Source organism: Strix aluco, chromosome 1 (genome assembly GCF_031877795.1).
Source record: "Strix aluco isolate bStrAlu1 chromosome 1, bStrAlu1.hap1, whole genome shotgun sequence".
In the NCBI taxonomy this organism is placed as follows: domain Eukaryota; kingdom Metazoa; phylum Chordata; class Aves; order Strigiformes; family Strigidae; genus Strix; species Strix aluco.
In genome coordinates, this window is record NC_133931.1 from 12,927,248 (window position 1) to 12,954,827 (window position 27,580).

Here is a 27,580-nt window from a genome sequence, read left to right on the forward strand (position 1 = left end):
GTACACCTTCTGAAATGGTGATGATATGCCACGAAGCTTGAAGGGCAACAGAGACAGCACCACAATATCAACACCCTCAGCACTGAAAGAAGTAATTCTCTGGCTATTACCTATCCCTCTGGAATGACAACTTTTTACAAGAGCTACAAAAAGATTATTAATTATAGAAAAGCTATCATCATACACACCCAGCCTGCTACATGTAAAATTAAGCATCTGTTCAGAATGCTCAGAGAGAAAAAGGACTATCTTCACATTGATTTTTTTTTAAACTTGTATATTCTGAATAACGGTTGTGACTGTTCTCCTTCTTAACAGCCTCGATCCTGAAACTAGATTAAATCAGGCAAATTCCTTTGTCTGAGCCCCACTAAAGGGAGTGTGTCATGGATTTCAGTCACCGGAAACTAGCTGAGGATGGCAGCTCAGTATTTAAATCAAATGACATACTCAAGTAGGGAGGGATGAGAACCTAATGTTCTGCAACAACTTAAAGGGTCTGTTAAGCAACAAACAGGAACTCTGTGTATATGAGAGTCAGTCACTTGAAGGATAAAAAGTGCTTAACATAACCCATTCAGCTAAACCATGGATCTTCAAATTCTCAGTTCTGCTATTGTCTAACCTGGGCAGTGCATGCAATGGCCTGGGCACTGGGTTAGCATCTATATAGGGCTGAGCAGACAAATTTCTGCTGCTGTGCACATTCACAACCGTCTTGACATCGCTCAAAACCAGTAAGGTCTTCGCTCATTCAGAGCACGCCTGCCACATCAGCGTCATGCAGAAAGAGCTGCCATTTCATCCACCATCAGACCTTTTATGGAGGTGTATCTAGTCAAACCCAGAGTTGCCTCCTCACAGGAACGCTCTGAGCACCAGTTTGTCAGGAATCCCCAGTTCCATCATCTCCATCTCATCTAGTGAAGCTGGTTCAGATACAGAAACTACAGATCAACTCTCCCGCTCTGCAGACAAGTGCCCTGACAAGTGGCCTCCTATCCGTAGTCCGTGCTGGCACCCAAGAAATCCGTGTGGTACCATCCTATCTGCACAGCCAAGCAGCTGTGCTGCATCTGGCAACAGAAAGTGTAAGTTTCTACATTCAGCAAGCCCTTACAATACGGAAAAAGAGATGAAGTGAATCAATCCCAGTCATTCAATGGTCTGTCTCTGCTGTTAACCTGCTGAGTAAATTCTCTGGAACTGATGGGAGATACAGCAATAGAATATGCGTATAATAATACACCTATATAACAGTAATATACATATATAAGCATCTTTGAAGTTTTTATTTTTCTGTACTTACAAATAAAATGATCCCTTAATACTTAACACCTGTTACTGTGCTTTTCCTCACCAAGACTGAAGTCCATCACAAATGTTTATTGTAGTCTCAATCCCTGTCGGTTTCCAAGGCCCGACTGGATAAAGCCCTGAGCTGCCTGGTCTGACCTGATTTGAACAGGAGATTGGACTAGAGACCACTTGACCCTTCTAACCTGAATTATTCTACCAGACTGTGATTCTATGATATGCGAGTATGTAAAGTAGACCAGGTCCAAAACCAGAGAATTAAATACCCCATTTTAGCCTATTTCTGTAATCCCATGTTTAAGACGCTCTCTAAGACGTGGGAGACTGCTCCAAACCTCCAAATCAAAACGATGGCTTTCCTGGGTTCCCCTGCAAGGATGCAGCTTGATATCACCTCGAAGGAAATTCAGCAGCAAGCGACCCTGTACGGGGCAGACTTTCTCATTCCCTTCCCCCCAACCATATGTTCCTGCAGATTTCCTTACAGCAGCAAGAGCAGCTGGCTGACCTCATGGCAAGCCAGTTCAAGGAGCTAAGAGGCAGGAAAAAAACCAAACAACCTTATTTCTTTCTGTCGGTTTAGCTTCCTACCCTGGATTACCATGGGACCAGACAAACGCCAAGTGCAAGCACACAGGGGCAGGTAAGAATGTGCAGCCAGCATAAAAAGGAAAAGCAACTGCATCTTCCAGCAACCATCAGCACAAGAACAATTTAACTGAAATGGCAGGCGTTTAATTCTCCCCTTGTACAGCACAGAAACCTAGATACTTACCTGGTTTTACATAGTGCCTGGGACTTTAAGATTGTACTGCCAAAACTCTGTTCCCTTTGTGGGTCTGGCCTTTAGGCTTCTGCTAAATAAGCCTAATTGATAAAGCTAGTGACTAAACTGAGATGCACCATCTGTTTATGTAAGTGATAGAAATCATAACGTAAAGAAAATATACTCACTTCTAAAGTATCTCACTTCTAAAATATGGCGACATTTAACAGTTTGAGCTACATTGTTCAGTATTTTATGCATGTATTTTTCCAAAAGCTTTTCTTACAACACGTAAATGCTCTTTTCAATTTGGGCACAGTAGATAGAAAAGCAATATGCTTAAGGTGGAAAGTCTGCCTTTGATTTGATGTATTAAAAACCAAGTTCATTCTTACATAATCAAAATAAAAGTTTTTATTCAGTTCATGGTATTTCTGATTGGGTATTCTATTTGCCCAAATACTTATTCCATGTAAAGAAATGTAAACCATACAGTGTAAGAGCAGCAGAACAAAACACACCCACTCAAAACAGAAGCAGGGAGAACTTCTTTGTTCACTTCACTGTTCTTCCAAAGAATAGCTGTAATCACTGTCTGCCAAATCGATGCACAAAGTCCGGGAGGAGGAACACTGAGCCCCATCCCACTTTGGGATTCATACTGATGAAATCATCCAAGTTCATCTTGGAGTCTAAAAAAGGACCAGGAAAGGGAAATATTTAAATTTCTGATGCAGCTTCTGTAGCACAGGTATACATCTATCACGAAAATGCCCCAAAAACCCTCTTTGATAGTTCAGTTCAAAACAGCAAAGAGTTCATAGCACACTTGCAGAGTAGCAGTCCAGCAAGATTCTGCAAATTGTACGGTGCTACAAAAACACGTATTTCCAGTCTCTGAAATGTTGCTTTTGCCCCCGATCCCTCTCTCTGCCCATGGCAATAATTACCTTACCGGATCACTAAACACCTTTAGTCATTAGAAACTAGTACGTGTAAGAAAGAGTAAGATTTTCCCCTGCAACAGCAGCCTAGAAGGGTTCAGTAGTGTCAGAGAACCGGAGTGCAAACAACCAACACAGGGAACTGCAATGCAACAGGTGCTTGTAGTCTCCCTATATCCACACAAATCCAATTACTCAAAAGCAGGGGAGATACTATTCCCCCATTAAGTTCTGAACCAAAGTCAACTGAGTCAGCTTTTGCACTGACTACAGAGGAACTGGATCAGAGCAGCAGTCAGTGTCTCTAAGAAGCAATCAGCCCCTCGGCAAACCTACAATTTGTTACTCCTCAGGCTACAGTATTTGCTCTGTATTTGCTCTCTCCAGCCCTGAACTTTGTCCTTGCTGTACACCAGCCCACTGCAAGGCCAGAATATGCAAACAGGAGAAAGTTTCTGACATAACCCAGCCCAGAGCCTAGAGGGATGCTCAGGCAAAGAAGGGCGCAAACATAGGCTAGGGGCAAACACTTTTTTTTTTTTTTTTGTCTCCTGAACCACTGAATAAAGTCAGAGGGGGAAAAGGTTAATTGCCATAGTTTCAGGAGAAAAGTAAGCATGACTGGCTCTTTTCCAGGAGTTTGATCTGCTCTGACCCTCTCAGGAGAGGTAGAAACCATTCTGTCCCGTTCATGGATCCCAGAGAGCTCAGTGCAAAGTGCTGGTGTGCAGTTTTGGGTTTAGGTGCCTTGTACATCCTTTTTCTAGAGCTGGCCTGGTACAAGCTTTGCTGGCTCAGAACCATGCTGATCAGAGGTTTCCCATTCCTCAAACTATTCAGCTCTGACTACAAACACCCGTGGGTTTGTTGTTTTATGTTCTCACTGACGATCTGCGCAAATAATCTTTTAAAATGCCCATTAAAAGAAAACTGGAAGAGAATGAGTTTAAAGAACAGAGTGGGAGAGCCATTGGATTTACTGTTATAGCTTTCCTGCTATATTTAAGTATTTATTTTAACATGGATGATTCATGTGCACATTTAAGGATTAAGAACCAAACAAGAGTAGGCTCTAATGAATGGATTAGAAAATCCATAGGATGGAATTTGCTTCAGCTGCAAAAAGCTTGTGTAATTAGGCTTACCATTATGGACAGCGTAAGCGAGGAACGGAAGACAATGCTTGGGAATCCCAGACCCAGGAGTCCCAGTCATAATCCAGCCCCTGAAGCCCTCTATTTGCACCACATCTACACTATGGCACAGCTTTGTGATTTGCCTAATCCCAGCTCTCACCACTTCCGAGGTCTGGCCTCTAACTCTTTTCTTGTTAACCTATTTGGGCTCTGCACATTTGAAAATCCTTACGTTCAGCCAAGCGTCTTCCTACTGCTGAAGTGAGTCTAGCAGAACAGGACCAATTTCTGCCTGACTATGAGGGGATTTAAAATAGCACAAGTCCAATTTGCTGTTGTAGCTCAAGAACAATTAGTAGCAGATAACAGCTCTTGCTTGCTGGTAGACTGGTAAGCCTGTTTCCAATTCCCAACTTGCCTTTTCCTCCCTGATGCTTTTGTTTTAAAATTGATGTGATTCTTCATAGAGTTTAAGATTTGAAAGATAACTAATCCCCTGCTTTATATGCACTGAGCATAGCAGAACAATAATTTCATAAAACTGTTCTATGAATGGTAAAGAAGCCCAAAGGGGATTGCTCCAGTAGAGTTGAAAACACAGCTGCTGCTGTTAGCAACTTGGAAGTTGCTGTCACAATGTCTGTAGGAAGTGAAATACTATCTTAAATTCAGAAAGACTGTGGCAGAGCATAACACAGTCCATCGGAGAAGGTTAATGCAAGGAAAAATTGTTTTAACAAAGCAAACAGGAACATTCCTGTGAAGAGCAGATGGTCTAAGAGCCGGTCAGTAGATGGCACTGAAACAGTACGAGAGCTATCCATAGGAAAAAACATAGTGAGACCTCTCCTGTTTTATTCAATTCAGGAGATAATAGTATCTCTATGCCACTCTTCTTACTCGTGTGCTGTATCTGAATGTCATGCATATTATATTAGACCTTGCAGCTTTAGGAAACAGCTCTGCAAAAATGCATGAGAACACCACAAAGTCCTCTTCCTGAAGCAGATGAAGAGTAACAAACACCAGAATTTACAGGAGAGACCTCTGGATGTTACAGCTGACAAACCAAGAGGATTTCTCCACAAAATCAAGAAGCATGCTTTATATAACATTTATGCAAGGTCCAGAGGAGCAGAATTTTTTTTTTTTTTTTTAAAGATTTACATTATACTTGCAGTCCTCCTCACATGCTGTGGCTATTACACTAGCTTGCATTTGTGCATGCTCAGAGGTGATCTTCCTCTTTGACCAAACCTACTTTGTTATGCACACACACTGTCAATGACACCTAGCTGGCACATTCTGGGATTCTTGAATTTTATCTTTTTAATCAAGTCTGACCCTTTTGCCCTGAGCAGGGACAAAATAAAAGGCTATACACAGTCAGATGGCACTGTTAGCCATGATACTTGTGGCTTCTGCCAACAGTAGTTAGAAAGCAATACTTCAGCCAAGCCTTAGCTTGGCTCACAGACCTCGGACTAACTGCATGACAGCTGCCGAAGGGCTGCTGGAGGTGAGCGAGTCAGAAGCAAAGCCTCCAAGATCAGCTCTGCTGCTGCCTAACCTTGGGGGCACCTAAAATACTTAGAAAGTTGGGCTCTTCAGAGACTTGCGTAGGTGTTTACAGTTCTTTTCTGATCCCCCTCCCTTGCCTGAGGAGGGAAGAGAAGTGTTTTTGCAGGCTGTTACCACACTCAGCTAGAGGGTGCTGTCCCCACAGCAGAGACATACCTGACTGCACAAACCATGCTGGTCCATCAGTGTAAAACAAAAGCTGGTCACCTTAAATTATCTTTCATAGAAAGCACTGTAATTTCAATAAGTCACTCACAGAATTTAAATACTTCTAACCTTAGATGTATTTTTACTGGCTCTATCCCGAATTGATTCTTTACTTCCATAACGGCTCATGAAGTAAGGACGTAACTTGATAGACCGGAGTTTTATTCTCAAATGAGAGGAGCAGAAGGTTCCCATGAAATGCATATGAACTACTTGTATCTGTAGCAGTGCTCCTTTTTTGCTTTCACTAGGATCCTACCACCACCTCAGGAGATACAGAAAGAAACTGCAGACATCTGCCTGGCCTCTGTCTAGTAGCTCTTCTGTTACATAGATGTGTCATACACAATGCCTCCAGAATTTCTCAGCTGTCCTACTCATGCTCTTCAAAACAAAAAAACCAAACAAGCAAAACCCCATCATTTACAACTACCAGGGATTTTAATAATACTAAGAACAAAAAGCCTTTACGAATCAACCCTGCCAGTGTGCTACCAAACACCCAGGGAGAACTGAAATTCAAACCAATGCTTTTCAGTGTTAAGAGTTGATACTAACAGTTGTGTATAACCCATAAGACCATCTGTTCTGAGTAATTTTGAAAGGCACTGTGCAAGCTGTATTTTACACAGGCTTGCAGTAAGGAGAGCTGATCTCATCAGGACTCATACTAAGCAGAATCAGGCCTCATTAATTTGTGGAGAGAAGACTTAAAAGAAAACTCCAGGATGGGCTTGCCAACACTGGAATGATGAATCTATGTCCCAAATTGTATCTTCTTAATTTTTATTATTTGAACAAAACACTAGACTTGCCCCTGTTTTCTTTCAATGGGAGGCCATTGGCAACCAGATGGGACCGAGGGAATCTGCTGCAGCTCAGGTATGCTTATTCCAGCAGAGCTGCTTTGAGGATAGGGAAAGCACCATGCACCCAGTTAGGTTATCCAGCTTCTCCTGGCATGCACAGCAGCAGAGCAGAGCAGAGGCCAGAGCAACGCCAGTAAGAAACACAGAGGCCTAGCTCTGGGAAACAGTTAGAGCTGAGCCAGTTGCAAAATGAGCCACTAAACATGTGAGTTCCAATGAGATATTGAGGAGTTCGAGGGGCTTTTTAGTTGGTTGTTTTGGGGTTGTTTGTTTTTTTAAAAAAATAATGCTAAGGTCTTTAAAAAAAAATCACCCAGTTTTGCAGTTTCAATTTTTTTAAGCACGTACTGGAATTTATGACTCAAGATAAGCTTGTTTTAGAAGGTTTATTTTGCAACTCCATGAGCAGCACAAGTACAGTTTAAGAATGATTCCTTTTGAGTTAGTGGTAAGAAAAAAAATGCTTCATTGGTTACTGATAGAGATGCCTCAATTCAATTCCAAAAGGAATGTCATGGTCATTAAACATTTCCTGGTTTACTTCATAAAAAGAATCACTGGCCCCAGTATCCTGTCCTAGCTCCACACTGAGTAATTACATTTTCCTACCAATGGTCCTTATTTAGCTCGCATCTGACTTAGATACTACAGAATTTACTCTTCCAAAGTGCTACATCCAGGCTTAACAGCTGCTCTGCGATATTTTAGTACCAAGAGTACCATTCTTGTCTTTTAAAGTGGGATATGGAGAGCAGTGTATATAAATGTAACTAATATGCTTTAACACATAGCAAATTGTATCAATACAATAGTAGTGGAGTGCTGATTATCTTTAAAAACCAAGAGTTCATGGGCACGTCTTTTTAACAGCACAATGCTCATACATTAAAAGAGACTGATACATTTTTATTGTATCTTTTTAGTCTTCAAGCATTGTTTAACATCAAAGACAACACACAGAGTACAGAACTAATATAAAAGCCTTGTATGCTTTTGTAATCATCTTCTCAAGAGCTTAGGAATTTGGCTACTCTAAATGACAGCAAAATAATAATGCTCTGATCTAATTATGCTTCACAAATAAACTGATACTAAAACAATCTGTGGTCAATTCTGTCAGTCATTAAATTGCAGTTACCTCTAACATGAAATATGTAAACAATTTAATCTTATGCAAACACAAATTATCATGGAAAGCAGAGTACTCTAAGTGAAACGGCAGGGAGAAAACAGTTATCTGCAGTGGAATTTGGCATGGACGTGAACATTAATAACCCTGGCTCTTTCATGATAACAAAAGGTCTGCCACCCAGCTTTCCATCAAGTTTAAAATAAGGCACTTTTCTGCCTGATAAAACCGTGCTGAGACATTACCAGTCTCTGAAGAAAGAGAATTACCAGTTCCACTTGTTGGCAGCAATGCTTTCTAAACTTGTATGTTACCCTGCAGGACACATGCTCATCTACTAAGCACAGGACTTAGATTCAACTAAAAGTCACAGCACATGATTGTTCTGCAACAGTTAAACCCAGACTCCTCGCTGACTTACAGCACTGTGCATGTTGAAGCATTGTTACAAGATATCCCAAGTGAATACAGTGAAGACAAAAAATGAAGCTGGAAAAACTGGTACTGACTGAAAGACAACTTGAACTAGACAACCTAGCTCTGATACAATCTATGCCTCTTCTGACCCAGATCTTGAAGCTACCTCGTGAAGGACCTTCCACCTTCAGTGGGTGCAGGGTAATCAGTTTCTTTCACCTGCAACATTCAGGCAACTGACCAGAAGACCAGAGCACATCAGCACAGAGCTGGAATACCGGGTCCAGTTTGGAGCTCCTCAGTACAAAAAAAACAACCCAAAACAAAACATTGACATCCTGGAGCGAGCCCAGAAGAGAAGCATCAAGTTGTTTGAGGCGGGAGTACCTGATATTCAAGGAGAGGCTGAGACAACTGGGCCTGTTCGGTCTTGAACAGAGAAGATAAAGGGGAGCCCTTACTGCTGTCTACATCTACCTGATCTGATGACACAGAGAGGATGGAGCCAGAGCCTTCTTGGAGGAGCCTGGCAACGGGACAAGAAGCAAAAAAAGCAAGTTGGAACATAAGAAATTCTGATTACATACTAGGAATTTTTGGGGTTTTTTGTTACTGTGACAATGATCAAATAGTGGAACAGATTGCCCAGAAATGTGATGGAATCTCCAACCCTGGAGGTGTTCAAGACTAGACTGGACAGAGCACTAAGAAATCCTTGTTTTGAGCAGGTGTTGGACTGGATGATCTTTCACTATCTACCAACATCAGAGAGACAATCTGGAGGTTGGGTTGAGACCATGTGGCTGCTGCTCATCACAGAGGTAAAGCTCAGTAAAGTGAGACAGATAAGGGAGAGTTACAGGGTTTGCAGCTATGAAGTCATTCACTACAGCTGGAGGTACATGTACACACCTGCAACTGTTTGAGTCATTCTGTAACTTACTACCCACAAGTAATGTTTTCTAGTCTTCTCATTTGAGTAGAATTTTTTCAGCTTCCTGATCTGGCCTGATCTATATTCCTCAGAGTGTCATTAGCTCTCAATTATCACAACAATAAGGTTTCCGCAGGCAAAGCATCCTCAGCACCTAGAAGACTCCAGCTAACAGTGAGCTGTGAACTGCAGTTCAGGCATTCTCCACTCACTACACTACATTGGTATAAAACCTTACTGGAGATAAGGACCAAGACACAGGTGCTTCATAACCTTCATAGGTGCTTCAGTTTAAGGGGCTTCATAACCTGGATTGTCTAGAAAACACCTCAAGCTTCACAGTGAAGACTACATCCATGCTCCTGCCCACATTCATAATTAATTTCTACTCCAGTGTGAAACACCAAGCTTCCTTAGAAGCCAGAGCAAAGATTGAGAATTAACTTCCCAGCAACCTAAAACCACAGTAAACGTGGACCTAAACACAAAACCTGTTTCTTTGACCCTGCCTTCTCTAACATAAATACATAGCAGTACTGCATTATTAAAAAAAGCAACAAAACCAAACATGCAGAGCAATAATATGAAAACTCTTTCAAAGCAAAATTTCACCACACTTTTCTCCATCTGGGAAGAAAATGAGAAAACAAACACACACATGGCAAATGTTAGCCAGCTTGCCAAGCACATCAGAATAAACTGAAATGCGGTATGATAAGAATGGTTTCAGCAGTTCTACAAAATAGAAGAGATGGCAAGTCTCTACTTCTCTGCTTAGCCCAGAGGCTGTTATCTAGACGATCACTTAAAGAGGCTTAAGGCTTGGGGAAAAATTTGCTGACATGCTAGTTCGCCTTAAAGTGTCCTCAGGTTCATTCACCCAGTAGGAAAACCTCAAACATCTCGTGCAGGCAAACCCAGCACACTGAGCAGAGCCTGAAAACTGCCTCCTGTCAAAATAACTGGCTCTGGCAGGATGGGACCTGCCAGCTAAAGTGTGGTATAATCAGTGTGTTAAAAATTCACTTTGTGACCTTAAGCAAATTATTTGGCCTCTTTGCTTCAGTTCCCTGCTGCTACGAGAGAACAGTATTACTTAACTCATTCTCTGCTCAGTTTATGAAGATCAGTAATTAACATTTGATAATGGTAAATGCCAGGAGGCATGCTAGACTTTACATGTTCAGAAAAGGAAGTGCCAAATGCTTCAGAGCCCTATTTTTTTTTTTTCCAGATGAAATAAGAAACGAGCTGGATGTGCTTCCAGACACATGTTATGGAAGCGTATTTATTTCTGGTGTGTGTCTTGGACTATGTCATTCAACACTGTAGGCAGGAAAAGGGAGCTCTGGCAGCTTACCTGCAGTTTCAATGCAAGGGTATGAAGGAGGAGGTTTCTGCCATCTCCCGTTTGCATCTTTCATATGAGATCTGTCTGAAGCAAACGTCTTCAAGTACAAATCTGCTCGAATCATTCTGATTTTCCTAAATAATAATGCAAAATTCTATCAAAAGATGCGTGTATACAACACTGCATTAGTCACTTGGAACAAGAACCCCTTTCTCCCATCAAGGAGCATTAATTTCACTAAATACATAAATCAGCAATATCGTGCCAAGCAGTTAACTAGCTAACAAGAAACTGCAGTAGGAAAGAAAAGGGCTTTTTATGACTAAGATAAAGAGTTTTAGAAAAACAATAGATAGTGCATTTATTTTACTGGAGTTCAGCAAAAATCTTCTGTCACTATGCATCCACAAAGAGGACTTCAACTTTGACTTCATTTAATAACATTCAGAGTCTTTATCTTTTATGTTGTCACCTGTGAAATTCTGGATGAAGGCTGTCATCCAACCTAAAGGCCTCCACGCTGTACACATCAAAAGGACACGGAAACGGCAACACTGTGTCAAGATCATAAATGAAGTTTTGCTCCCCGCTGGAAACATGAAGTAGAATAACATGGTAGTCCTGGGAAGAAGGGTAATTGCCATTAGTTAAACAACTGTTAATGAGAAACTGGCCACTGGAGTGAAAAAAATGCTTCCTAAAAGCAGAAGCTACAGATCCTTTCTTTAAATCCTGCTTTCTGCCCTTCACGTATTAAGCCTGTAACATTTCTGGCACCAGGAGAGAGATTTCCTAATGCCTGTCTCGTCCATTGCGCCTTTCAAGAAACCTTGGTATTTTCCCCCTTCCTTTCCAGCCTCCTTTGATTTAAGCCTCAACAGCTAAACTAAAGTGGATGCTACTCCTAAGAGAACAGCAAATGTCTTTCAGGTCCCGCACCAAAAGGCAAAAGTTGAATGGGGTAAGCATTTTTGGCTTAGACCCAGTCCTAAATAAAAGCTCACAACAATACATGATAATAGCTTAACATTATCTAGTGATCTCTTCTAACAAGAGATGTTGTACCTGTTGCAGTTACGTGATCTGTGGATTTGAGTCCTGAGTGTCTAGCTGGCAGAAGCAGCTGAAAAAAATGCATGTCACTGAGAAAGGAGCAAACAACTCAGATCAAGAGGACCATAGGAGCAAGATGAATTCCTGTAGCACCTCTTGAAGCAGGGAAGAAAAATGCCTGTGGGTACTATATCACACTTCTTCAAGGTAACTATTTTGTCTTGACATTTGGCTATGAGGTGCAGTTTTATTCCTTAACTTGCAAGAAACACAGGTGTGGTGGAGGTTTGGAGACACTGTGGTTACTTATGTTAGGTGTCAGGTTCGTACACTGCTGTTTTCCAAAATTAAATTGAAGGTAGCTGTTAACAGTTTACTAAAGCTTACATTAAATCCACTCACAAAAAGATACTGAAGCACCGGCTTTTGACACTTTTAGTATTAAATAAATCCACAAAGGGATTGGAATGGAAAAGCTCTTGGGCAAGCTATTTTGCCAGACTAATACACATATACAACTGTTTGCAACAATATTTAGAAGAATCTGTTACAGAGTGTAAGAAAAATTAACTACAAGCTTTGCATATCCTACGATCCACAGAACCATCAAAGTTAAAACACCTTTCAATCCATTAATTTTCATGAGAAATCCACATTCTGTGGTGGCCTTTCCTGACTCTCCTATTCCTTTTTAGATCATTTTCACAACACTTGGATCTCTTTTTAAACTAAACCCTTTTGTGTACTATAAATATACCCATATTTTGGGAGAGAATGAATGATTCAGCAATTGCAGAGTTTCAGAAGTCTGCAGATTATTTTGAAGAATTTCAGAAACAGAAATTGCCACAAGAAATAGTTTTTTCCATGCCAGATAACTGAAAGAACTCTGTAATGATACATACTTGAAAGGAATTCTGTAGTGGCAATTACTCAATTACATTAATTGATCAAATGACACTCCAAAGCCACCACTGACCACTGGGTCAGTTTAACTGCTGACACTGAATACATACGCTGCTTATATTTTTCTATCCTCAGTCAGGCCTACATGGATATTTTCACCCATCTACTTCTTATAAGTACAGACATCTGTTTCAAATTCTACAAACCTGGTAGCCCCAACAATATTCAGATAATAATTTTCACAAATCTGTTACGTACTCTTGCCAACATTAAGGTTTGTCACCTGTACATTTTACTGACTGTCTCACTGTTAATTTACTACGAATGGCAAGAAGGAGCACCAGATACAGGTTCTTTATAAATCTGTTGTAAAAGAGTAATAAATATTAATACAAAACTATAAACCGGTTGAGGTTGGACCTCTGGATATCATTTAGTCCAACCCCCTGCTCAAGCAGGGACATCTAGAGCCAGCTGACTGGGACCATCTCCTTTTGAATATCTCCAAGGATGGAGACTCCACAACCTCTCTGGGCAACGTGCTCCACTACCCTCACAGTAAAAACGTGTTTCTTTATGTTCAGATGGAACATAAACATAACAGTTTGTTACAGTGAAGATGGGTGACACTGCCCATGTCTGATCCTGCAGCTATCAACTACAGAAGGATGCACTTGAAATTACTGAGAGAGAAGAGAAGGCCTTACCCAGACAACAGGCTCATCTCCATGTCCCGATCTCTGCTTCCAGAGTGGAATCTGAAAGTTGTAAGTGAATGGATCTGAAGTGAATAAAACCTTTCAGATTAATACAGATTAATTTCAGGTTAATTGGTCGGTTCTTTGCTAACCTACCCGCTTCATCACTCTACATCTGTGCTGCAGTCAGAAAATTTTCTCTAGTTTCTAACTTTCAGGAGCATGAAGTTGGAGATACTATTCTGGGCTGCACAATATAATCATCCTCCTAAACTGACAGATTACAGGGAACAACTACACCCACAGCTCATAGTGACATCACGCCTCTTCCCACGGTCCTGAGTGCATCAGATAACTAAAAAATCTCACGTGGTGTGGTGTGCGTGCCTCCGAGCCAACAGGGCTTTGGACCACGTCTCACTTACAGGTTGGGCTACAGTCTAAAGGCCTAGGAGCACCTCTCACCTATGTTGGGCTGTGGTTAAAATGCCTGGGACGACGTCTCACCTAGGCTGGGCTGTGGTCTAGGCCTGGGACCACAACTCACCTACACTGGGCTGCGGTCTAAAGGCCTGAATCTCTCCATAGCCACATTCAGATCACATCTCACTGACTCACCATCCTCCTATCATTGGATATGAAAACAGCATAGAATTCTTCTAAAGGGTATTGATCCTGACTCCTGATGTAGTCACAAAGTTTCCAAACATTTTCTTCACTGTAAGACACAAGAATTGATTATTTTTTTTTTCCCCCAGCTCCACTTCTTGTGAACAGCAGCGAGCCGAGAGGCAATGCCTGCTGCAGAGTCGCCCGGTGTAAATCCCCTCTGTGGCCGGAGTTCTCCAAGGTCACACACCTGTTTAGGAGAAGCCTCCAGCCTCGGCGCCTTGCGGGGGTGGGGTGGGGTGGGGTGGGGTGGGGTGGGGTGGGGTGGGGTGGGGGGTACCCGCCTCCCGGCCCCCGCCCCCGGCCCCTAGCGGCCCTTACCAGTAGCAGCTGGTGTAGGCGCAGGCGGGGCGGGGCGGCACCGCCGGTTCGTAGGCGGCCGCCGGCCGCGCCATGGCCGGCCTCAGCGGGGCGGTGAGGGCGGCGCAGGAAGTGCCGGGCGCGGCGGCAGCCACCGGCTACGCCTTCCCTGAGGAAACGCGGCCAGGCGGCGGGACCGCCATCCCGGCTCGCCGCAGGCGCTTCCCGGGCCCCGCCGGAGTAGCGGCCAGGGGTGCGGGAAGCGCGGCCCCTCTCGCCCGGGCTCCCTCGGGCGGGGCGCGGAGGGACGAGGAGGAGCCGCGCCGCCACCGTCACCAGAACGAGAGCGAGCGCGAGAGCGAGAGCGAGCGCGGCTCCTGGAAGCGCCGCCCTGGCGGCCCCGCCCCCTACCGGCGGGAAGCGGCGGAGGGGCGGGCCCAGCGCGCGCCACCGAGCCAATCCCGCGCTGTGAAGCGACGCGCTTGAACTTTGACGCGCCAAAACTCTGGACGGGGCGCGGCACCGCGCGTGTCCTTCCGCCACCAGGGCCGGGACCAACTGCCGGAGGGGAGGAAGGGAAGAGAGTGCGGGGGCAGAGCGGGTGGAGGGCGCGGGGCCGCCTCCGCTGGAGCGGGGCGGCCCAGCCGCGGCGGCGGAAGGAAGACAGGAAGGCGGCGAGGCGGAGGGATCCTGGGGAGGAGTGGTGACCCCGCGGCGCGCGGGCGGGCGGGCGGCGGCGGCGGCGGAGCCGGGCGCGGGGTCGGCGCGGCTCCCGGCCATGGTGGTCCTCCGGAGCGGTGCCGCCCGCATGCCGGGCCCGGCGGCCCGCGACAGCCGCTGCCGCCGCCCCCCCTTCGACCTCATGGACTCCAGCTCTGAGTTCATCTCCTTAGAGTCCCCCTTGCTCAGCAGACGCCGCATCTGGACGCGCTCCGGAGTCGCCTCGGCCGCCACCAGGGCCGCGAGATCTCGGCAGACCAGGAGAACCGACGAGGCCGTGAGCACCGGGCGGGGCGCGGGGGGGCGGGGGGGGAGGCTGCGGCTCCGCGGGGAGACGGGCCTCGGCCCGGCGGGGGAGCCGTCGCCGAGGGCGGGGGGGTTGGTGCCCGCCGGGGACCTTCGAGAGCTGCTGCGAGGAGCGGGGGCAACCGAGTCCCCGCGCAGAGGCGCCGGAGATCGCTGTCACGTGGAGGAAAAAACAGGGAAAAAACTCGTCTTTCGGGTAAGCGCCTACAGCTGCGGTCGGTTGCGTGGCTGCGTGTGAGGAAGCTTCTAGGACCGCAGCCGGTCCGGTCCCGTCCCCCAGCCCCGCCACCCATTTCTGGTCGCCCTGCAGCGAAAGGGGGGCTCGGCACAGCGCCTGGTTCGTCTGCTGCCCTGGGGATAGAAACTTTTCGCATCCCCGTATGGTTTGGTGTGTTATCTGTATTTCCCCTTCCCCGTTTATTTTGATTAAATTTGTTATCTCGGGTAAAAAGTTATCTTCAAAAGATCTTCTAGCCCGCTTTGCTTTAATTGTGGCAATGCTTACACAGCACTTGCTGTTTTGATGACAAAAATGCATCAAAACCAGCGCTCAACACAAAAAATGTGAAACCTATAACTGCATTCTAGCTGGCCTGAAGTGCCTGTGAAATGCTTCTTAGTCAAGTGTATCTAGGTACTGCTTTGGATGCTTTAAAAGCAAAGCTCAGTTTAGAAGTTGGGACTAATTTGTACTCAAAGCACTTATGTCCGTAACCTAAAAGGATGAAAACTTTACTTAAGCTTTTTATAATCTGTAATTTTAATGATAATCTATATTTTTATATTCTATAATTTTTCATCTAGAAAAGAGACAACTTCCATGATGATAAAGGACGTTTAGTAATCCATGCTATCTGCCTCTCAGTGTGGCTACTTTAATAACTAAACCATTTCACTTCGAGGAGTTCATTGTTTTTAACGTAGCCTTCAAAAACTAAAACTCTTCTTTGCTCTTTCCAAGTCAGGCTGTTCTCAGCAGGGTGTCTTGCTTCCATGACAAAAAAAGGCAGACCAGATCCAACTCAGAAGTGGTCTGCTCTTCACGGGACCTCTGCCTCTGAGTGATGCTTGTAGTGGACTCTGTTTCCTTCCAGCAGAACTCTTTCAGGATTTTCAGTTGTATAGAGTCTTTTTTTTTTTTTTTTTCATTATTTTCAAGACTAATGAACTAAGAAGGAAGAAATCCTTGGCGGGTTTGGTTTTGGTTTTTTTTTTTTCTTTGCTAACAGTCATGGATTCTGCTTAAAGATCACTGCTATGCTTTTGCAGTCTACACTAGAAACGGTTGTCAGAGGCTACAGGGAATTCTGCTGCCCATTGTGTGCGGGGGAAGGCTGTGCAAAGTTAGGCAGGTAAAGCAGCTGGCACATGTTCTCAGCGTGGAGAACAGGAATGAGGAAGCTAAATGTAAACATTTCACTGAAACCAAACCAGAATCATCATTTTGAAACTGGCTGTAAGGTGGTTCTCCCCCCCCGCCCCGTTTTTGCATGCTTTGAGGCATGGAGTCATTTTTACATTTGTAGGGTGGCTGGAGTCTGCTGGAGTGTTTTAGCTGCAGAGACAATGCGGAAGGGCCCTGGATGAGAGAGATGATGATGCTGGTGCTAGCTACATGTTCAAGTCGTAATGCCTCTTTCTTAACTTGTTGATGTGCAAGGCCTTGGTGTGGTGGCAGCTTTTGCAGTTTTTCTGATATCAGCAAGCAGTTTATCTCTAGTTATTCAGCTTATTTAATTCATAGCGAGTAAAGAGCATACAGCAGGAGGTCTAAGGTAAACCAGCATCTGATGGGGGGTATCCTCTTCCAAGTTTCCAGTCCCAAGAAGTTCCATGGCAGATCCAAAGTGGCTACTGTCCCTTTGGAAGCTGTGTGTCTGCAGGTCTCTAACCCTGGTGTAATTCCTCAGGCTGAACCAGATTGTTGTCGTGACCTGTATTTGAGGGCAGTGTGCTCCAAAGTTCCCTTTTTGTCTGGACAAAGTGGAAACTCTCACTTTTCCAGGCTGAGCCTTCATGACTTGTCTGTGTATGGATCTCATCATTAGAGCTCACAGCCTTGTTGCCTGAGCACATTTATCTGTTTTGACAATACTTCAACACAGAGTGACTTCCTCAGGGATGCCAGATAGCTAAACACAGTTTTTGTAAAAAGACTTTTTAGAAATAATTGTTAGTCATTTCCTGTAGCACAAGAAAAGTAGTGAAATATGAAATGCTTTCAAAATTTGAAATACTTAGAAAATTCTTTCATCCAGTTGCCTTATCTTTCCAGTTGAGCCATTTGCTTCTACTGAATTTCACTTCTTGAGTGTGTTTTTTCAGCCTGATACAGTTGATAGTTACTCTTGCTCTGCTGGAAGCTTGCTGGAGTTAACCTCATGGTTCTTGGTGTCTGCCATCCCACTGAACTGGGATGCCTTCTTATGAATGAAGGATGGTCAGAGTTAGCAATATACATTGTTACCGTGTCCTAATTTGAACCAAAATTAAAGTAAAAAGACAGTACAAAGGATAACAAATACAACAGGTACTGTATTGTGAACGTTGCATAAAAAATATGTTGAAAAAAGCAAACAAGTGCTTAAGGATACATAGAAAGATTTCCCGGGTCACCATACTGTTTTTTTCCCCCTAACATCTGTGCTGACATTCTCTTAGTGTTTGTTCTTCTTTCAGTCTGGGATTTGGCCCAGATATTGGTGAAGCATACTATTGCAGTCATCTTTTAACTGATGTGGCAATTTAAGATTTCTCCCAGGGAATACTTACTTCTAGATCAATGAAGTAGAAATATCCAAAGCAGGAGTTAGAACTTGTGTATCTTGGAGTTTAAGCAAGCTAAATCTTCCAGAGTTGTTCCCAGCTTTGGAGTCTAATTTCACAAGTGATCATTTATTTAGAAATAAAGCCTCTTAGTTAAAAAGTTGTCCTTAGTTGGAAGTGCTGTATGATTGGAGTAGCTGAACCTGGTAGCCCTATGAACCCTACAAATGGCCTGATCTTTCTTCCCTCTCTGTCTGAATCAGGACGTAAACCCATGAGGGGATTATACACACACAGGTGCATATATGTAATACGGATCCCTGTATTATTTGGTGTTGGGCACCCAGTCTGTCTGTAGCTACCCCCAGGTGCCTGGGGCTGCCCAGGGGCTGGTAGTCCCGCTCCGGTTGCTGGTACGCAGACCCCGTGTGTGTGTGTGTGTGCATGCGTGTGTGCACACACAGGTACTGTGTGCGTCCCTCTGTAACTGTCCTTGGACGCTTACTCAGACTAGTCGTCGGCCCCACCTGGCCTGCTCTCCCACTTACCTCATGCGCAGGCACAGACGAATCCCTGGCCCACACCTATGGCCTCTCCAGTAGCTGCCCCCAGCCCAGCACTTGGCTCCGACCCCCCAGTCTCCTGTATCTGGACCAGACTTGTGGCCTTTCCAGTAGCTGGTTCCCAAAACTTAAGCAAGTTGCCAGCTACGCTGGCTTGGTGTCTGCTGGCGATGGCACAGGCCGTGAGGAGGTGCAGCCCCTTCTCCCCTCGCTGGCAGTTGGACCTCTCTGCTCCTGGACACAGACAGAAACACTGTTGAGTGTTAATAAGAAGCCAGGACAGACTGTGGTGATCGGTGTCCCACAGTGAGTCCTCTTCTAGGCAGAGGCCCTCACTCGGACTGTTAGGTGACCCCCGAGGCCTCTCCCGCCACGGCCCAGAGGTGAGCATTGGGCTGAGCCATGGCCTTGCGAGGAGCAGGGGCTGTGCTGCTCCCCTGGCGCTGTGTTACTGGGGTGCCTCTGCCCGCCAGTGCTTCCCCACTGTCTTTTGTTTACACAGATTAGCCTTTAATCATGTAACCTAACATTACAGGTAATTCCCAGGCATCCCATTTTGTGGGATGATACGTAGTCATACCAGCTGTAGGAATACTATGAGTACATTTGCAGGTGAGAGAAGATCATTATTTCTTGGTCTAGGGTTTTTTTTTTTCTAGTTGTCTCAGTGATGTATGCTGAAAGTATTCGTTTAAGTCTTTATGTACTCCTGTGTGTGAGCATGTACAAAACCCTGCCTTCTTGAAATAAACCTAGGGCTCTGACAAATTAAAAATAAGTTGAAAGGCTTTCGGTTATGATTTCTTTCTGAAACCTTTGAGATGAAAACTGTTAAAGGTGACTCTCACAGACCAGACTGCCTCTCATTAAGCTTTAGGTCTTGTTACATCCATCTACAGGGGATCCAAGAAACAGAAAATGTCTTTAGGGGTTTAGTCTCAGATGCCCCAATTCAGAAACCAGCTATGGGAAGCATCTTGTGAGGCCTGGCTCTAGCCTGGAGAACAGCAGGAAGAGAGGCGCTCTTAAAACAAGCGGCAAAGGAAAGGTGATTGAAATCTTCATTGTAGAGAGGCTTGTCTTATCATGAGAGGTTGTCAGGTGAACATTGGGGTGGCGTGTTTCAAGCCTGTCTGAAGAGAAGACCATCGGACAGTTGCAGAATTGCCGAGCTCTGTGGCTCAGGGCTGACCCTTCAGCAGTGGGTGGCCACAGCTCTCACTGCGCAGCCCTGCAAGGGCCTTGCACGTGCATCGTTGCCCTCCTGTAGCGACCTTCTTCACACACTTCTGTCATCATTCTATCAACTACCAATGGAAGTCACTCTTGGTAAAGTTAGTGTCAAGAAGTAGAAGAATCTGGTCTGTTTTCTGCCCTTTGCAGGGTGAGACTTAGTTTGGTGGACTTTGAAACTTTGGGTTGTAAACTGAACAAGCCCCCTCTCATGGTCATCACAGCTTTCTTTTCATAGTAAAAGCAAATAGTAGTACTCCTCCTTGCAGAAATACAGAATCACAGAATCATTTAGGTTGGAAAAGACCATCTAGTCCAACCACTAACCTAACATTGACAGATCCCAACTACACCATATCCCTCAGTGCTATGTCGACCCTACTCTTAAACACCTCCAGGGATGGGGACTCCACCACTGCCCTGGGCAGCCCATTCCAACGCCTAACAACCCATTCTGTAAAGAAATGCTTCCTAATATCTAGTCTAAACCTTCGCTGGCACAAAATGTGGCCATTACCTCTTCTCCTATCACTTATTACTTGGTTAAAGAGACTTATCCCCAGCTCTCTGCAGCCTCCTTTCAGGTAGTTGTAGAGGGCGATGAGGTTTCCCCTCAGCCTCCTCTTCTCCAGACTAAACACCCCCAGTTCCCTCAGCCGCTCCTCGTACGACATGTGCTCCAGACCCTTCACCAGCTTCGTTGCCCTTTGGACACACTCGAGTAATTCAATGTCCTTTTTGTAGTGAGGGGCCCAAAACTGAACACAGTAATCGAGGTGCGGCCTCACCAGTGCCGAGTACAGGGGTAAGATCCCTTCCCTGTCCCTGCTGGCCACGCTATTTCTGGTACAAGCTAGGATGCCATTGGCCTTCTTGGCCACCTGGGCACACTGCTGGCTCATGTTCAGCCGGCTGTCAATCAACACCCCCAGGTCCAATACCAATGTGAACAAGATCAACAGGCATAAAAAAGTGTATCTTCAGTTTCCTTTGGTTTCCTGTGGATAAATGCTGTCCTCCTGAAGGAAGTCTTTTAATGTTCCTCTGAATGCAGTTATAAATGGAACAAAAATAGGAGAAAAACTCTCCGAAGTAGTTTTTAATCCCAGGACATGCATGGTCAAACTTGACTGCTCCTCAGAACCAATTTTGAGATAACAGGTTTTGGTTTTTTTCATTAAATGCTAAGTTTATATGAAAGACTTTGCTGCAATAATTTTTTCAAAGGATATTAAGCTCAAGTTATCCACAAGAAAAGCATGGCAGAGGGGAGCTTTAGCTTTGGAAGCTGGTTCCTCACCCCCTACCCTCCCCCGCCCCCGCCGAGAATCTACTTCTTGGTATAGAAGCAGTCCAAGGCTTGCCTGCCATTAGTTGTAACACTATCGAGTCAGGAGAGTTAAAAGAATAGACTTGCCTAAATGAGGCAGAATTTCCTTCTCAGCTCAACAGATGTGGTTCAGATAAATGTGTTCTTATTTCCTTCTTTTCCTAGGAATTTTCCTCTGGCAAAATCAAGTATTTCAAGGGACACTGTTTAAGATCAATGCGAAAAAACATGCCGCCCTGTTCAGACTCTAGCTTTGACAAAAGCATGGAAATATTAAGTGAAAATGTCAATCGAAGACACTTGATGAGGTATTGTATTTCGAGATATCCAATCTCTGTTCACTTTATAGAATGAAAAGGAAAAGTGAAAGCATGCACAATGAGTCACATCATGATAAAGCTACAGCTAAAAGTCTGTGGGTGAATACAATTATGTTAATGTCAGTGCCAGTATCTTAGAACTAGAATCACGCTTCTTAGGAAATGTCTTTTGCTTGTATAAAAAAACATGCATCTTTCCCTAACTCCTTTGAGACCTCTCCTCCACTTTGGTTACTGAGAGGGTTACTTGCCCTACCAAGACTTAAAGATTGCAGGTTTAGGGAATGTCCATCCCTATAAAACTGTTTGCACATAGTATGCAGCAGACTTGGGGTCTGAATCCTTGTGGTCCACAGGCTTTTATTTGCATGACGTGGAGCACTGGATTATAAACTTGAAGTTCCCTAGTCTTGAGGGGGAACTATACAATGCAGTACGATATGATACAGTACTTCTATACAATAATTCTAATCCAGTAATTCTTCTCTCCTCTGTCCTCTTTATTAATGTAGAGAGTTGGCAAAGCTGAACTCAGACCAAAAAAAGGAAGACTATAAAGAAGGTAAGTAGTGGTAATTCCTTAGGATTCTTTTTTAGCCTGGTTTCTGAGAATGATTGCATTTGGTCACTCTATTTAACTTGCTCCCAAAAACTTCTGAACACATGAGCCACAATCAGTTGAAGTTGTGAGTATAGATATCTCCAAGATAGTGAATTTCCCATGAATTTTGTGAAGAGAGGTAAGTGCAAATAGGAGGACATGCTGTTAATTCCCTTCAGGCTTTGGGAGAACACAGTGTGAATTCCAGCCTGTTCTTAGGCACTAGAGAATCTGTTCCTTAGCTTGGGTTTCTTAGGGACATGGATTTTCTGGAGTCGGCAGGACACCAAGTAATGGAAAATCTTTCTTGCAAATAGGAGGGAATGTTGTGGTATTATCATAGAATCACAGAATGGTTTGGGTTGGAAGGGACCTTAAAGATCATCTAGTTCCAACCCCGCTGCCATGGGCAGGGACACCTTCCACTAGACCAGGTTGCTCAAACCCCGTCCAACCTGGCCTTGAACACTGCCAGGGAGGGGGCAGCCACAACTTCTCTGGGCAACCTGTGCCAGTGCCTCACCACCCTCGCAGGAAAGAATTTCTTCCTTATCTCTAATCTGAAGCTACCTTCTTTTTTGAAGAGTTTAAAAGCGTCACCCCTTGTCCTGTCCCTACACTCCCTGATAAAGAGTTGCTCCCCAGCTTTCCTTTAAGTACTGGAAGGCCGATGTAAGGTCTCCCTGGAGCCTTCTCTTCTCCAGGCTGAACACCCCCAATCTCTCAGCCTGTCCTCGTAAGGGAGGTGCTCCAGCCCCCTGATCATCTTCTGGGCCCTCCTCTGGACCCACGCGAGCAGGTCCATGTCCTTCTTATGTTGGGAGCCCCAGAGCTGGACACAGCACTGCAGGTGGGGTCTCGTGAGAGTGGAATAGAGGGGAAGAATCACCTCCCTCCACCTGCTGGCCACACTGCTCTTGATGCAGCCCAGGATACGGTTGGCTTTCTTGGCTGCAGATATACATTGCAGTGTCATGTTGAGCTGCTTCTCAACCAACACCCCCAAGTCCTTCTCCTCAGGGCTGCTCTTGTTCCACTCATCGCCCAGCCTGTACTTGTGCTTGGGATTGCCCCGACACTTGGTCAGGACCTTGCACTGGGCCTGGTGGAACTTCATGAGGTTCACATGGTCCCACCTCTCCAGCCTGTCCAGGTCCCTCTGGATGGCACATCCCTTCCCTCCAGCGAGTCGACAGCACCACACAGCTTGGCATTGTCAGCAAACTTGCTGAGGGTGCACTCAATCCCACTGTCCATGTCTCCAACTAACAGATTATCATATATTGCAATATTTTATGATACTGTAATACACTATAGTATTGATTTCATTGTAGTGTTGTAATCTTTATTGTTTATACTATTTAATTAATTATTATAACGTGTAAGTTAATTCAGTCACGAGATGCACAAACCCACTGATATCGGGAAGGTGTCCCTGAAGATCAGCGTTTCATCTTGGAACTGAATTGCCATGCTGAGAGCACAGGAAGGCTCGGTGCCACGAGGCTGCTTGCTGGCAGCTGGGAAAATCCGTTAGCTCCAGGCAGTGTCCTGCCAGCCATGGGCTGCATGCGGAAAGGGGCCTGAAATGCACTTTGTGTGTAGTAATTCAAGTTCTAGGTGTGCAATGTATGTTGTTATTTAATGAGCTCTGCCTTAGTTTTATCGTTGGTGATGATGAGATGGAAGCATAGCTGTGTTTATACTGACTGTCTCACTGACCTCTCCACTGTTTTAATGATAGTGCAAGTAACAAACCCATGGCAAATGATGGTGTGTGGTAAGTACTGGGCAGATCTTTCTTTGCAAGCAAGCAAGCGTTTGAGTTCTTTGGTATTTGGGGATTTATCTTGAGGAATTTCTTACCTTCTAGAGCTTTTGTGTGATGATGGAGAAAATTAAAGTGATGCATGCTTAAACAGTGTACTAAAACCACGCATCTTAAGAACAGACTTCCCACATAAACAATTTTTTAAAAAACTAGATACGATTTTACATGAATGGAGCAAAGCCACTTTATATGGAGTTATCTGTTGTTTTCGGGAAGAAGTAACTGCACGGAATGGAAGTTGTGTGTTTGTTTTCATCAGAGTGTCTTTTTAGTCTGTTAAAAACTTGTGATATAGGTCATGCTTTTAAGTAGGTAGTTTAAAGAGAAGTAATTTAAGTCGAATGCTGTGGTCACAACAATAACTTCCAATTCAGTATTTAAAGAAAAAAAACAATCTACTGCATATTTTCTTTACATTTTACTAGAGCAATGGTGAAATAAAGGGGAATAACGTATTTTCTGCCTCAGAATATTTTATATATGAATGCATTTTAGTCACCAGAACACTGAGGACGAGAGCTGAAGCAAAAGCTGCAGAACAAGTCCATGAAGAAAATGAGGATTTAGAAGTCCGCCGAAGCTGCAGACTTCGACAGAGTCATTACACCGCTACAAATCAATCTGTTTTGTTTGACAAACTTATAACAAAGTAAGTGGGCTTTTTTTCATCACCTTGCAAAAGTACTAAAATGAGCCTTATTAGCAAGCCTTTGTGCTATGGCATAATATTGGCTAGGGACTTTCTCCTTCTTTGGACAGCAGAAAAAGGTGCTATTCCTGGCACCCAGAGCTAAACGTATTCAGTGGTTAGGATGGGACATTTCTGCGTGCCCCTACATAAACATTCCGTCCTAGCGACAGTTGCTAGGCTGCAGGTGCCCTCCATAGTTGTGGTCCCCCATGGTTACATGGAACTTTCTGGATGTCGTTAGCAACAGTTGCAGTGGTGAGACGGAGTGGGTCAGGTAGGGTCTCCTCCTCCTCCTCCTCCTATGCCCATATGTCCTGTAATTGTTAATATATTGATTTATATAAGGTGGGAGCCTTTTTACTTCACAGCCAATCTGTTGAACCCATTTTTGGGGGAAGTAGGTGCTTGTGGCTGTTTTAGACTTCCAGATGTGCAAGTGTGTGTGGGAGGATGTCTTTGGAAAGTGCTTCATGTGTAAAGACTTTGGGCACAGCTTACGTTTAAATTGGTCACTGGTGTCTGTTTTGGGATTGCCAGGTGCAGAGACATTTTCATAGTAGAGCATCTCTTATGTATGGGCTGGGTGGATTTATGTGTTGTCTTGTGAACCCAAATGATCACTTTATGTTGTGACTTTTGGTAGCTTTAACTTGCCCTCTGAATCCATTTTCTTAGCATCCAAAGTGCCTTCTTAAATTTTAATTAACTTTTCTTCCATGCTTAAGGAATATTTTTATAACGCTTGGTTGAGTTAAGCTACTGAGCAAAGTTTTATACAGCAAGGGAAGTAGTCCTAGTGTTTCTGCTTGTCTGTCCATGTCTTAATTCTCTTTGTGAAGCCCAAATGGACATTGTTTTCTGAAAGGTTTGTGAAGTGTAACAGCACCAGGATGTTTTTTCCAGCATATATAGTCACGGAAAATCAATGTGAACCTTAAACTATAGTTAAGAGAAGAATAAGCAACCTGTTGTCTGAGGAAGGCTGTGAACTAAAAATGACTTAATGCTATCATGCAGAGCAACTTAAATGCTAGTAAAAACTACCATAATTTTTTTTTGTTACTATGATCTTCAGAGGTCTTTTTTTCCTACTAAACCAGATTTTTTTTTAACTGTGTTTAGCGAGAGGAGAAAATAAACCTGAAAACAGTGTATGTTTGCAAGTCCTCAAAGCTTGTTCTTAAATCTCTCTATGCTCTTACATGTCAACTTTTTATCTTAGTACTGCAGAAGCGGTCTTGCAAAAAATGGAGAAGATACGTAGACAGCAAATGATAGAAGACTGTGAGATGTTCCACAACACAGAAGTAGTAAGATATTAATTTAATTTACTATTTTCGTATAGGCAGTGTATTTCACATAGAGAAACTAGTTGTAATTTTAATTTAGTTGAAATAACTTCTTCCAAAGAGTAGTGTAGTCTAAAATAACATTTGGTTTTGCTCTGTAATTATTATTTAATATCTTACTGTTATAGTTATGCTACAGATACGCTCTAAGGGTGGAGGGAATATCTTAACGGTTGGACTAAAAGATCTTCAAGGTCCTTTCCAACCTAGATGATTCTGTGATTCTTCAGAAGCCATGAAGTGGCAGTGAGATGCTGAAATCCATGTCTTCTACTACGCTTTCTGAATTGCCTTACGATTTTTGAATAGACACTGTTTACGAAGAGCTGGTTTAGGTCTTGGCTTTTCACTTCAATTCTTACTAAAAAATGAATTCATTAATGTTTGCTTCATCTATGTTTGTTCTTGTGCCAGCCTTGCCTGGGAGCTGAAGTACTCCTCTGTCCCTAGAGGAACTTCTGTTAAAATTATACACAGCAATCATATTTTCTCTTCTTATTTTTGCTCTATTAAATTAAGTTCTTGCTGTCCTTTTGAATGACAGGCACTTCATTTGCCCAGGGCGGTGGTGGAGTCCCCATCCCTGGAGGTGTTCAAGAGTAGGGTCGGCATAGCGCTGAGGGATATGGTGTAGTTGGGAACTGTCAATGTTAGGTTAATGGTTGGACTGGATGATCTTCAAGGTCTTTTCCAACCTAGATGATTCTGTGATTTCTTAAACATCTTCATAGCCTGCTTTCATAGTGTTTTATTTAGATCTGAAATCCTTTTTTTTGTTTTTTCTAATGAAACCAGAATTGTCCCTAGTACTTTGTATATCATCTCTGAAAGGCCTGTATTAATTTTTTTTTGTCTGCTGGGAATTGATTTTTTTTGGGTTCTGGCACACTCTTGGATTATTAACCTGTAAATGATTGATACGCTTTGGTTTTGTATTTGGAGAAGTATTTAACTATCACATGTCCTAAGCCCTATTTTAGAGCAGAAATTCTTGTGCTGAAATCCTGGATGCCAGAATGATGTTCCTATTCTCTCCTCTTGTACTTTAAATTAATCTTTTGTGTATATGGAGTGCCTTGATAATGTTACTGTAGAGGCACCAAATATGCCCGTGTTAGGTGTTCTGCATATTTGTGACTGATATTTCTTGTTTCTTTTAATTAGGAAAATCTCGATATTTACTCCCAAGGAGAGGAAGAAATCCAGAGAGGTGACAAAGAAATAGATGATAAGCCAGATGACATTGTAGGTTAGTTCTGTTTTAGATTTTCTTTACTGTGCTCTAGCCAAAAGCCTTGTCTTAAACAATTAAGATGAGATGAACTACTGGGTGTTTTTCACCTCTTGAAACATTCTGTATTGCTGTTGACATTATAAGCCATAGTCATGGACTCTAGGTCTGTAGTGTAGTGAGCTCAGAACAGGTGTTCAGAAAAAAAAAAAAATCAGTGCTTTTCCAAAATGCTTGCAAGATAAAAGGCAACAGATGGCTGTGGACAGGTGGGAATACAAAGAAATGAACGGTGTTACTTAGAATGAGAAAGAACGATCTTGCTACAGCACGAGCGTGACAGGTTTCACGGTTTTGAGCAG

The 27,580-nt window shown here is 43.8% G+C and overlaps 2 protein-coding genes across 4 annotated transcripts in view; one reads left to right on the forward strand and one right to left on the reverse strand.

The window, feature by feature from the left end:
* Positions 1 to 2,479: 2,479 nt before the first annotated feature.
* Positions 2,480 to 14,626, reverse strand: NTAQ1 (N-terminal glutamine amidase 1). Of its 3 annotated transcripts, XR_012625844.1 has the most exons (7): positions 14,299 to 14,626; positions 13,927 to 14,026; positions 13,318 to 13,368; positions 11,124 to 11,272; positions 10,661 to 10,785; positions 8,754 to 8,892; positions 2,658 to 2,775 (listed from the first exon to the last, which is right to left on the reverse strand). XR_012625844.1 is itself a non-coding variant. In XM_074846090.1 (6 exons), the coding sequence occupies exons 1-6, from the start codon at positions 14,370 to 14,372 to the stop codon at positions 2,672 to 2,674; spliced, it is 603 nt and encodes a 200-aa protein (XP_074702191.1). In that variant the 5' UTR covers positions 14,373 to 14,624; the 3' UTR covers positions 2,480 to 2,671. The 3 variants fall into 3 exon arrangements, 2 of the variants coding, with proteins under 2 accessions (XP_074702191.1, XP_074702317.1); XM_074846090.1 differs by lacking the exon at positions 8,754 to 8,892 and having other exon boundaries at positions 2,480 to 2,775; positions 14,299 to 14,624; XM_074846216.1 differs by lacking the exons at positions 8,754 to 8,892; positions 14,299 to 14,626 and adding an exon at positions 14,168 to 14,224 and having other exon boundaries at positions 2,480 to 2,775.
* Positions 14,627 to 14,986: 360 nt separating this feature from the next.
* ATAD2 (ATPase family AAA domain containing 2) overlaps positions 14,987 to 27,580 on the forward strand; it is a 39,726-nt gene continuing 27,132 nt past the window's right edge. The window contains exons 1-6 of the mRNA XM_074845957.1: positions 14,987 to 15,274; positions 21,361 to 21,503; positions 22,028 to 22,077; positions 24,443 to 24,596; positions 25,861 to 25,948; positions 27,152 to 27,236. Coding sequence (XP_074702058.1) covers positions 15,056 to 15,274; positions 21,361 to 21,503; positions 22,028 to 22,077; positions 24,443 to 24,596; positions 25,861 to 25,948; positions 27,152 to 27,236 — 739 coding nt within the window. The 5' untranslated portion in view covers positions 14,987 to 15,055. The remainder of the gene's footprint in view (positions 15,275 to 21,360; positions 21,504 to 22,027; positions 22,078 to 24,442; positions 24,597 to 25,860; positions 25,949 to 27,151; positions 27,237 to 27,580) is intronic.